Raw genomic sequence first — 13159 nt, 5'->3', positions numbered from 1 at the left:
TTCACTTGCTCCCAGCTCAAGACCTCGTTGAGGTCTTCCCTGATCATTCTATATATAACACAGCATCTCTATTCCACCATAGCCATATTTTGCTACACTCTCAGCCCACCTCATTTTTCATGAAACACTTACATTTGTTAACTGACTTTCCCTGCAACCAAGGAAGACATTTCTATCTGTTGTGCTTACTGATGAATCCCTTGCACCAAGAAAAATACCTGGTATGTAGCAGGTGACCACGCAGTAGATCAGTGAAAGAATAATATTCTCATGGCATTTACCTCTTCAGGAGCAAAAGGACAGCATTTGCTGTGCTTGAATCTAAGCCAGTTGTGGGCTCATCCAGGAACAAGATGGATGGATCAGTAATAAGCTCCATTGCAATACTAGTCCTTTTTCTTTCTCCTCCAGACACACCACGGATAAACTGAGTTCCAACCTAAAACACAAATGTCATTATTAACAATAACATCCTCTGCCACTATCATTTGTTGAGCTCCTAAAATGTTCCAGCCCTAAAAGAGTTACTTCATCACATCATCCTTGTTTTCTCAGAATAGCAAATAAATGACGATATGGGAGAAGAGGCAGGCTTCTCTTTAACTTGAAGAGTAAACTGAGGTCCAGGTCAGAACTGGTAAGATATGAAACCTATGCTTTATATGTTTCTTATCAAGCCAAACATTTAGTTTTAAGACAGTTAAGCTAGAACACTAAAAGATTTGGTCTGAAATTACAGACCAAAAAGGGAGATGAAGATAGGAGCAGAGAAGTTGAAAGCATCTATAATTGTTAGTCTTCTTATAGCCTTCTGATACCCCCACCCCATCCCCAATAAAGTCATCAGTGTGGCTTGGTAGCTAGGAAAGTTCACCTCCTATTATACCACATTAGCACCTCTTACATCAAACTGAGCCCTCCTGTACCTTAACTTACTAAGGAAGTCCTGACTCATTCTACAGGGCAACTGGATGAGTAGACTATTCTATAGGGCTATTCTACATGGGAAGGTAGACTATTCTACAGGGCAATTGGCCGGGTCTTTTCAACCAGTCAGCGTTACTGTGTGGTGGGGGACCAGGAAGGTTTTGGGGGAGAAAGGAAGTAGGAAATAATTCTTATATTAATAGTCATCAATATCCTTCTGTAAAAGATGTGGAGCCAGCATGACTAAGCTCAGGAAACAGAGTATACAGGTTAGATCTAAAGGAATAGATTCAATATGAAGTCAGGTTCAATCATATTATCACTTCAATTCTTATGAGTCTTCAAAAAGATAATAATCAAGTGCTACTCATGCCCATGATTGGATCCTCTAACAACTGACCTGTAACAGACATTTTGGAGAAAAATGAGGAAACGTGAATGAATGTGGCTTATAGTCCATACAGGATAGCCCATTCTCCAGGATCTAACCTTTAAAGGTCAGAATGATTAGACTTTTCCATTCATACAGAGACAGAAAGTTGCATAACAGAGAATAACATTTGTCTTATTAGAGGTTTATAGGAACATTGTGATCAGATCCACATGAACAGCTGCAAGAACAAAAGATTCTGACATTAAGAAGTTTGCAACAACCAATCACACCCTCTTCCTCTCTTATTATAAAATAAGTCTAATTCTAATTTGGGTAAGATAGCTGTTTAGGGCATTCATCCACTATCTTCTCAGTCTGCTGACTTTTCAAATAAAGTCACTTTTCTTTGACCCAACAATTCATCTCTCAATTTACTGGTCTGTCACATGGTGAGCTATACAAACTTGGACTCAGTAACAACTAAGTAATCAGACTATTCTCTCTACATTTGTCATGCTTAAAATTTCATAAAAACTCAAAACATTAAGTGAAGTATTTCAATTAATTAGATAAATAAATTCTAAGTCAACAAACTGTTTCAGCTTATTTTCCTTGGAAATCCATGCAAGGAATGGGTAATGACTGCCTATTGGTAGAGAACTTTTACTTAAAGGTCAAGAATGGTAAACACTTTATTGGAAAGACAATATCAAATAGACAGAGCTAATACAAAGGAAATCCAATCACTCTCAAAATGAATTTAGTGGAATATGGTGGCATCTCAGAGTTATTTTTCCAAAAAAAATACAGCAAAATATACTTTACATTAAATAATGTCAGAAAGTATCATCTGAAACAGCAGCCAGCAAAATATCTCCATTCTTTGTTACCTCTACCACAAGGGGACTAAACTAGAGCCATCACAAGCTGAAAAACTCATCTTCACCAAAAGATACAGATGTTTTCCAGAAAATCTTTTTATACCTAGTCATTAACCATAAAGGTTACTCATTTATCTCAATTCTCCTTTCCAAACTTGCATAACTCACAAAAGGAGTTACTTTACTCTCCTGCCTACAGCTGTTATATCTAAAGCCTAAAATAGACCAGCATGTAACAATCTGTAAGTAGATACTGTAGAAGAAAGGGAGAGGGGAAGTGAGGGAGGGAGGAATGGGAGACAAAAATGTCAAAAGAAAGACTTCAGAAAAACAAGTTGGAAGCTACATAAACTACAAATAAATCCCTAGTTTGACTGAATATAATTTTGGAAACCAACTGACAGCAAAGTGAAACACACTGAATCCTTGAATTTTCATCATTTATGAATTCCAGAAATATAATTCTCAAAAGCAATGGAAGAAAGCCTCATGGAAGAGCAGAAGAAGAACAACTACAAGAGGAAAAGAAAACAGGAAGAAGGAAAGTTAGCGGGAAGACACTGAATGAGACGCGACAACCAACCAACCGGAGGTGGGACAGGATCAAGAGCTGCAGTCACAGAAAGGGTCACCTGCTCACAGCAAAGAACACTTCCACATACTAGAACACATTGCCACACTTGCTGCCCCAGAGTTAATCACCTTCAGTTTTTTTTAACCTGTTAACTTCCATCTTCATGTTAGGTAACCAGTCACTTTTCTCATGGCTTCAGAAAGCAGCCACTCTTGACCATACATATTATAGAAAATCTCTGAGTAAGTCATACTATCCACACAGGTGAGGTCCTATTTGCTGACTATGATATTATCAGTTTTTTCCACATTACCTTGGAATCTGCCACTTTATCCAGACCTAACTCTTGAATAACCTTGTTAATCCGTTCATTTTTTTCGTAACTTGTCATAGTTGTTGGAAGCCGAAGGGCTGCTGAGAACTGTAAGTTTTCTCTCACTGTCAGAGTTCCCATCACAACATCATCCTTAAAGAAAAATGGCATTTTAACAAGATATATCAGGTCTTTTCTAATACCATCACTCTGTAGTATATCTAACTTATCCACAAAAATAAGATACCCAAGTTCTAGCTAATAATGAACTTGTGTGTGTTGTGTGCTCAGTCATGTCCCACTCTTTGCAATTCTATGGACTGTAGCCTGCCAGGGTCCTCTGTCCATGGGATACGCCAGGCAAAAATATTGGAGTGGGTTGCCATTCTCCTCTCCAGGGAATCTTCCTGACCCAGGAATGGAACCCACATGTTTTGCATCTCCTGCATTGGCAGGTGGATTGTTTACCACTGTGCCACCTGGGAAGCCCCAATAATGAACTTGCAATTAAACAAATTACAATAATTCCATGTTCAGACAGCTGCATAGCCTGATGGATTAATTTTCATTTCTAACCTGTATACCAAGAGAGAACACAGGTCATTATGATTATTACTGGCAGACATTTATAGAATGCTTTACACAAGGATTATATAACACTGTTCTGAGCTAGGGGAAGGAGAGAGGTGAGGGTAAGGCAAAAAAAGTAAAATAGTAATGTATTTTAGAAATGATATGATAATAAGAGTTGATACTACTGCCCTTACAAGGGTCATATTCCAGACTTTCTTTTCATTTAATACGATTCTGAATCTTATAGGATATTATGAAAAGCGGGTATAAAGAAAAGTTGTTTCTATGATTATGTCATATAGTCAATTGGAAGCACACTCAACTATCAGCCAAGGCACTTGCCCATATGAAAAATCAGAAGAAATCTAATAGGTAAAGTCACAAATACTTACTTGTACCACATAACCTGAGTTACATTTAAAATTGGCAGGTCGAGGTGCTCCATTGATCAAAACATCTCCAGATAATCCATGTGGATCCTTCCTTGCAGCTAAGATATCTAACAACCTATAAAAAGACATACGTTATTGCTTTTTTTCCCCCCCAAATCAGGCTTTACCTCTTAGCTAATTTGAATCCAAATTAACAGATCAAGAAATTACATGGTTTAACTAAAATTATATACATATATTGTAAATCTTACCTTCTTTTTAAAAATTATATGCTATAATAATGCCCCAAAATATGAAAGTAAAGCTCCCTTACCTGATCCAGCACAGACCACCCAAACTGCCCCCTTGGTTGTCTGACCTTGGGGGTCTCCAGGCAGGCAATGTGATCCTTTGCTTAAGATATAAGCCTTCACTATGCCATTGGCTCCTCTCCCCACTTTCAATTTTATCCCCTTCCTTTTCCACTCCATAGCTCAAGTCATAGCTGACAGCTGTATGTCAATCACCTTATCGAGTCTTGTTAGTGTCCTATTAGTAAAGCTCACCTAATAAGACTTCCTCAGGACACAATCACAAGCCAGCACAACTGCACCTTATCCGTAGCAACCAATACCAAACCAGACATGCAGAAAATGTGCAACAAACAGACACCTGCTCATACGAAAGTGTTCTTTAAAAGCACCTTAAAACTGGGGGTGGGGAATAGGTGAAGGAGATTTGAGAGGTACAAACCTCCAGTCATAAAATAAATAAGCCACAGGGATGTAACACACAATATAAGGAATAGGGTCAATAATACTGTAGTAACTTTATACGGGGACAGACGGCCTGACTTATGATGGTGATCATTTGATGAATGCAAATGTCAAATCTCTATATTTGACACATGAAACTAACATAATATTTATGTTGACTATAATTCAGTTTTTTAAAAACCACACATGAAAACTACAAAGAAAAAGCTTACTTATACTGTTATACTCACGAAGATTTGCCTCCACCTGTGGGTCCCAGAATGGCATTGAGGCCAGGTTTCATGACTCCACTGTAAATGCAGAAATATATCCAGTTACTGACCCAGTTTAAAGCCAGTTCTATAATTTAGGGTTTGTATTTAATACACTCAATGAAGGTTGATAAAATGATAGAAAAAAAAGCACAAATCAACTCTTAAAGGAAGGAGAAACTGAATTGTTGAGTAATAAAAATCTAGCAAACAACAAAGAATGTTAATCACTAGTCAGGACTTAGAATAAAAATGACTTGGGCTCCTCTAAACTCCTTTCACTTATTCTCTACACCATTTAAATATTTTTAGAAAAGGACACAAGAACTTTCAAAGTTCCCTGACGTAACAGATGTTGGTGAAGCGTCTCTGTTACACTTACTCTCCTTTCACAGTGTAAAATAAAGTGCATAATAAGTCTTGAGTGACGCTTGACGATCATTATCTTCACATCATGTGACTCACTACCTTGTCAAGTTCTACACAATTAATGTCAGTGGATTCCTAGAATCATCAGTAGTAGTGTCTTCATTGCTCAAATCTAGTCAGACAAAGAAGCAGTAAACCTGCAATGAAATTCAATGGCTGGAATAAAGCACCTCAAGGGGGTTAAAAAGAAAATATCACCAGTTCTAAACCCTTACAAAATTCTTAATCAAATTAGAAAAGTAAAATATATACCCTCAAGATATATCATTTTCTTTCTTGTAAAGTATAAGTAGAAATTTATACTTATTTCTTAGTTTAGAAGTGGTGGGACGAGATACATATATATATATATATATATATATATATATATATTTTCTGGTGGCTCAAATGGTAAAGAATCTGCCTGCAATGCGGGAGACCTGGATTCGATCCCTGGGTTGGGAAGATCCCCTGGAGAAGATATAGGCTACCCACTCCAGTATTCTTGGGCTTTCCTGGTGGCTCAGATGATAAAGAATCTGCCTGCAATGTGGGAGATCTGGGTTTGATCCCTGAGTTGGCAAGATCCCCTGGAGGAGGGCATGGCAACCCACTCCAGTATTCTTGCCTGGAGAATCCCCATCCCCATGCCCCACTGTAGCATGGCAGCTACAGTCCACGAGGTCGCAAAGAGTTAGACACAACTGAGTGACTAAGCACAGCATCTGTGTGTGTGTGTGTGTGTGTGTGTGTGTGTATATATATAAGTATACTGATTTGTTTTGATACATGGCAGAGACCACCACAACATCGTTAAGCAACTATCCTCCAATTTTAATAAATGGTGGATGCCACTTCCTATAGTAGATACCCTTTAAGGATATACAGAGATGGTGTACACACAGCATGTTCCAAACAGACAAGGCAGATGTTTGAGGGTAGTCAATATTCAGACAGAAAGCAGGAGGGAGGAAAAAATTAAGGTAGTGTTGACGGTTCTGAGTCACAAGAAGAGGATGAATATTTTGGTTTTTATCCTAGAGGTTGCCAGTAGAATGGTTAAAGACGATGAATGGGAGAAAGAAGAATTAAGGGCAAGGCCTCCACAGTTATAAAGGCATGATGAAATAAGAGGCCTGTGAAGCCCTTTCACAACTCTGATGACTAAGGCCAATCTCTCTTTGAAACTGGTAGGCAAGTCAAAATTTATTCCACAGAGAAAATGGCATCTATTCCAAGTGGAAGTTCCAAAACCAAAGGGTATTCCATTCACACATATTTTCACAGAAACAAATTATTTGATTACACAAGTGTTGTGAGCGATAAACTTTACAATGTGCCTCAGTGCTTCCAATCAAGAGGACCTCAGCATTTATTGACTTTTGAGCTTGCAACGTCAAAACTGTGAAATGGCTGGTACTAGGATGACAAGTATGTTTCACTTTGCTCATCAGCTGAAACACTGGCAAATAAATGAGTTAGGTAAACCAGGAACAAACTGTAAAACAGAAAAATCTCTTATTTTTTCAGTGACCTTTCCCCACAGATGTAAAAGACATACTAATGGTTGAGTGAACTTTCAAGATGCATTTATCAATAGCTCTTAATGTACCCGATATAAGCTTGTTATTCATTAAGACATCATTGTTAAGACTTCCCTGGTGGTCCAGTGGCTAAGACCCTATGTTCTCAATGCAAGGGGCAGTTCAATTCCTGATCAGGGAACTAGATCCCACATGCTGCAACTAAGATCAGTGAAGCCAAATAAATAAATTAAAAAAGAAAAAGATTTAATTGTCAGAAAATCTTTCCAGGTTTTAAAAATATCTCCTCAAATTAAGATCAAGCAATCTGAAATAATTAATTCTGAACTGAATATAAACATTCTAAGAGAGAATTTTACAGGTTCTTGGAGACAACAATAGCAGACAATCACAACTGCAACAGTTCCAGTGTGGAGCAGTGGCTAATTCTCCCTTCATTCATTCAACACAGTTATCCAGTGTCTACTGTGTATAACAAGATACTCTTCTAGGACACAGGTCAAAGTTGAGAATCAATGTCCTAGTCTGAGTGGAATTTACATTCTAGTACAGCTGGTCACTTGTCTTCTGCTTCCATAAATGAAGTGTTACTGGAACAGAGTACATTCATTCATGTACATGTTATCTATAGCTGCTTTCATGCTACAACAACAGAGATGAATAGTTGCAACACAGATGGATGGCCCATAAAGTAGTCTATGGTCTAAACTTCCCTTGTTTCCCCACCCTGCCCTCTGCCCTACTGTCATCCCTCAAAACCAATTCCCCCCCTTAGGTACTGCTTCACAGCATTTATATGCAGGAAAGTTCCCCTCTTTATACCGTAAAACTTTGCCAACAAGAATTATGTCACCTTGTCCTATCCCCCACCCCCAAAGCATGTAGGACAGTGGTTTACAATGGGTAGACCACCTAAATACTGATACATGAAATGAAACCTAGCTAAAAGATTCACATCACATGTATTACTTTTTAGTGGGTAATGGGTTAATCCTTTGGTGTTGGGTTGTAGTCAATGCCATTCCCACTGCCTGGAACATGACCTTTCTCCATCCTCTACCCACACACACACACACACACTCACACATGAGTGTGCACATATACAATTTTCACCTTTTCTCTCTCCACACCTCCAAACCTCTGATTTAGGGTTAGTGATATCCACAGTGTCTTCTAACCCTTCAATTACAATAGAATGACACAGTGAGGTATGCTAGTTGTCTGAGTCCCCCATCAGAATAAAAGGTTTCTGAGGACAGAGGACACATCTGTCACTAGCATCTTGCACAATGTCAAGTACATAGTAGATATTGGACATTTGTTGAATAAATGAGTCTCCACATTTCCATAAATGACAATTACTTATAGGAAAATCAAAAGAAATATTTTCAATAAAAACTAATGTCAAGAAATAGGAAAGGGACTTCCCTGATAGTCCAGAGGTTAAGAATCTGCTTCGCAATGCAAGAGACGTGGGTTCAATCCCTGGTCAAGGAACCAAGATCCCACATGCTGCAGAGCAACTAAGCCCACACAACTAGAAAGCCTGCACATCACAATGAAAGATCCTGCATGACACAACTAAGACCCAATACAGTCAAATAAATAAATATTTTTTTAAAAAGAAGTAGGAAAAGTTTATGAAAAATAGGTTTTGTCTGATTGGGAAAAAACTTAGTTATATTCCCTATTTGTTATTTGATGTTCAAATATATCAGTCATTTCTATTAGACTTCCACTTCCCTTCTCAGTAGGAAGGTGATGAAAGAGGGTAGATGTACAGCAATGCCAGTATCCAAGAACATAGGCTGCAAAGGGAGGTGGGAGGAAGAGGAGCAACAGGTGAAGGTGCAGGAGTCTCCTTATACTGAAGAATAAGAATATTGATTGAGTAAACCAATAGGTAACTCAAAGACAATGAGAACCAGGCTTGTCACATTCTGAAATGATGTTTCACAAACATGGGTATGTGGAAAGAACATTGGAGTATTAGATAAAAATTGGAGAACGTAATAATGAGAAGTCATGGGTTTTAATCTACATACACAGATGTAGAAAGTTTTAGATATATGTATAAGCACACATGTGCATATACTGAAACATACATATGTTCCCTGGGTCTGTCCACTAAGAAGTCTAAAAGCTATAAGAAGTCTAAACCCTAATAGCAATAAACATTCCAAGCACCCAGATCTTGGTGTATAATTATTTCCATTCTCCACAAAAAGGAACATCAGCTGCTTCCAGGTCTGACACAAGTTAAGTACACAATGAGTCTGAAACCTCTTGCTATCCAACAAAATATTCAAAGAATGAGAATATGTCAAAAGAATGAGTTAAAAAAATACAGAGCCTACCATGAAAGTTTCTCACTGACCAAATTAGGAACAATAAGAGTATCAAGACAAATAATGACAATAGTGCACTACTATTGCTGCTGCTAAGTCACTTCAGTCGTGTCCGACTTTCTGTGACCCCATAGACGGCAGCCCACCAGGCTCCCCCGTCCCTGGGATTCTCCAGGCAAGAACACTGGAGTGGGTTGCCATTTCCTTCTCCAATGCATGAAAGTGGAAAGTGAAAGTGAAGTCGCTCAGTAGTGTCCGACCCTCAGTGACCCCATGGACTGCAGCCTTCCAGGCTCCTCCATCCATGGGATTTTCCAGGCAAGAGAACTGGAGTGGGGTGCCATTGCCTTCTCCGAGTGCACTACTATTGAATGCTATTGAATAAAATACAAATCTATGGGTCTATATTTATACAAATACAAATATAAGAGATGGTGAATGAAGTTCTTCCTTTTACTAGAATGCAAACTAATACATATAGAAGAGATGGATGAAAACAGAAAGTCACATTTTGGTAAATATAGAATAATTAACTACCAAAGCAGATTGTTCCTGCTGATACAGGCAGGGGCCATCAATGGGGGCTAGAGCTGGTGGGTTGAAGTTTAATGAGAAATAGAATTTTGGAATAATGTCAGAGTATCTCTCTCGTAAAATTTGTCAATTACAAAGGGGAAAACGGTGACATATGGTAAAGAAGGCTGGGAGACATTAACATAATCAGATGACCAAGATTAAGGGGCGGGACAGGAATAAACCAGCTTGGATGAGACTGAAGAGACATGATATGGTTGGTGGCCAGTCAACCATGTGAAGAGCATGGTTTACCAAGGCTCCATAAGAACCATCACTGCATTCATTATGAAGCTACACTTCCCCTGAGCTTATTATAGACAATGACCTGTGTTTATCTAAGAGAGGGTCACTATTTCTAGAAAATATACATTGGAGGAGTTAGGAATACTGGAGCATCATACAGACCGCTGGCTCTCAAGTGGTTTAGAAAAGTATTAGTGACAATGGGTAGATAAAGAAACAAAGTGATGAACAAATGCAGTGAAATATTCACAGCTGGGAATCTGGGTGAGAGGGCTATATTCCACAAGGTTTAAACTTGAAATGATCTCACAATAAATTATTAATTTAAAAAATTCCCAAATAGTATAATGGATTTCCCTGAACATAAGATAGCCACACAGCCATTGGAATGGATCACTTTTTCTAGAAATCTTCAGCTTTGGTGAGAAAAAAGTTCAGCTGCTGGGTATGGAGAAAAACTAAGCAGGAAGATTTTTATAAGGAAGTAAAATCTCATCTTTTTGAATTCATACAGTCAGATTTTATTTTAGCATCTTCTCCCCCAGAGGGAAATGAGAGTCTATATTGATTCTACAGGTGAGATTATAAAATGTCCAAAGGAAAAACAAAAAATCAAGATCCTCATCAGCTTTTCTGGAACACAGTTACTATTTTGAATGCTGATGGTGCTATCAAACATGAATCAAATATGAGATAAATCAGAGCACCCTTTTCCACATCCCAGAAACTCTACTTAGTTGAAGCCAGCAGATAGGGAGAACATAAAAGACACTACTGCCTAAACCAGTAGTGTGAGCAAGCAAGAAAAAAACAAAAACAACCTTGTATCCGTTTAACTGTAAAATTTGAAATGATTACAAGATTTGACTGAGTTTTTATGAACCTAGGAATGCATGTAAGGATGAACTCATCTGTTGCTAAAATGCACACCACTGAACCATAAAAACATTATAAAGGCTTGAGCAGATGACGCTTTTAGTATATCAAGTTACTAATTTACTACCTTTAAAGCATAAGCAAGGTAAATGTACCCTGGAGCAGTGTATATTTTACCAACCTGTACATATTCAAATCATTTGTTACCTTTCACTTATCAGCACAAAATCTGAAGTGACCAGCTTTTTTCTTGATTATTATGCTCTACCAAAAAAAAAAAAAGTAAGCTTTACAGAAAGGTCGGTCAACGCTAGTCTAGATATGGAACAGAAGATAAAAGCTTTTCATCAATTATTCCTCTCCCGATACACAGAGTTTCTCAACATAAGAAGGTGGTATAATCTGTGTTATTGCATAGAGAAAAATTTATTGCCTTCTGGCAACCTAATCAATTTTAGATCCCTCATGTTTTTTCCCAACCCACATCCCTAAATTCTCTCCCCTATTTGTCATTTTCTAGCCCTCTGGAAGCAGTCGGCTGCCAGTAATAGAAAAGACCACAGTCGCATATAACGCACTAAGAAAACGTGAGAAGCATCTGATTCCATACAGGTTTGTAGCCGTACCTGGCCAAAGGGTTCTTAATAAACCATTCCTCCAGTCTTAGAAAGCCAGAAAAAGCTGTTTGCTTTATCTAGGAATAATTATTCCCCTATTAAACAAAAAATTAACAAAACACATAGGCTGTGCTATCTAAGCAAACCCAGATGCACTTTCCACTCCACAGAGAGGAAGAATCCAGCTCATATTTTCTAGAATTCAGAAAAACAGTAAAACCCTAAAGGCTATGATATATGAAAAAGATATCTTGGGACCCAGTAGATACTAAGTGCTCATTTTCTTCCTACTCTATTGCCCACTTTGCCACCATTTAATGCATTAGTTGCTGGATGAAGAGAATGAAGAATCAAAGTTTTGTATTAACTTGGATTCTAAACTATAATTAAATATTAATTTGGATCCTAAATTCTCTTATCACTTTGGACTTCAACTGCATAACCTAAGCTAAGTATAGTTTCTATCTTAGACTTAGTTTATAGTCTTATATTTATATATACTTAACATGTGATCCAACCCTTTCACTGCTAGTTTAGTCAAATGAAATGAAAGCATGTGTCTATATATCTGTATAGACTCGCACACCTTTATGTGCAATAAGCAAAACCTGCCAAAATCTGCATGTCAATGAACCTACTTAAATAAAAGTTCAAGCACATACTTGATATTTGCTAGTATTTCTTTCTCAATTGTTTTCCGACAAAGTAGAAAGCCAGTCTTCACTTTTACTCGATAGCAGATGTTATGAAAACTTAACACAGCTCCTTCAGTTAATGTCTGCAGGTCCTTAGAGGTTGTCTCTGGAATGCCGTTGAGTTTTTTTGACATTGGGATAGAAACCTCGTAACTATTGGAAGACATTTTGAGCATTTCCGCCTTCCTGTGGAGGGAAAAGCAACAATAAGTTGATAGTCCAGGTAAATGAGACTGTAAACAGTAGTTAACAATACACTTAAAACAAAACTGCTTTGGTACAAACTTCCAGTTATAAAATAAATAAGACCTGGGGATATAATGTGTGGCACAGTAACTATAGGTAATAATACTGTATTGTATATTTGAAAGTAGCCAAGAGAGATCTTAAAAGTCCTCACCATAAGAAGAAAAAAATGTGTGACTTTTGTGTGTGATGGATATTAAGTAGGTTTATTTTGGTGATCACTTCACAAAATATACAAATATTATGTCATTATGTTGTACACCTGAAACTAATGTTATTATGTCAATTATTTCAATTTGTTAAAAATTTTAGAGATCAAAAAAAGTTTAATGTAAAATGCCTTATTGGTCATTTTATATTGATAACATGTTTAAGTAAAAATAGTTTGGCTATATTTAATACAATTAAATGTATTTTTAAAATTTTAAAACAAGTCCATTTTAAACTTCAATGCAATAAGCAGCTCCATTTCCAATGAATAGGCCATATCACAACAACAATAACAAGCTTGGAACCTACATTAGGGAGGCAGACACAACTCCGAATATATAAACTCCAATTAGATGT

The 13159-nt window shown here is 37.5% G+C and overlaps 1 protein-coding gene across 16 annotated transcripts in view; it reads right to left on the bottom strand.

The window, feature by feature from the left end:
- Positions 1–13159, bottom strand: part of ABCG2 (ATP binding cassette subfamily G member 2) — a 127705-nt gene that overhangs the window by 32381 nt on the left and 82165 nt on the right. For 14 of the 16 annotated variants that reach the window (XM_024993312.2, XM_005207794.4, XM_024993315.2 and 11 more), the window contains 5 exon segments: positions 12314–12532; positions 5019–5078; positions 4034–4148; positions 3069–3221; positions 282–439 (listed from right to left, as the gene is read on the bottom strand). In XM_024993312.2, coding sequence (XP_024849080.1) covers positions 282–439; positions 3069–3221; positions 4034–4148; positions 5019–5078; positions 12314–12522 — 695 coding nt within the window. In that variant the 5' untranslated portion in view covers positions 12523–12532. 16 annotated transcript variants of the gene reach the window in all.

Source organism: Bos taurus, chromosome 6 (assembly GCF_002263795.3).
Source record: "Bos taurus isolate L1 Dominette 01449 registration number 42190680 breed Hereford chromosome 6, ARS-UCD2.0, whole genome shotgun sequence".
Lineage (NCBI taxonomy): Eukaryota > Metazoa > Chordata > Mammalia > Artiodactyla > Bovidae > Bos > Bos taurus.
The sequence above is the reverse complement of the archived record's forward strand: the minus strand, read 5'-3'. Positions and strand labels throughout refer to the sequence as shown.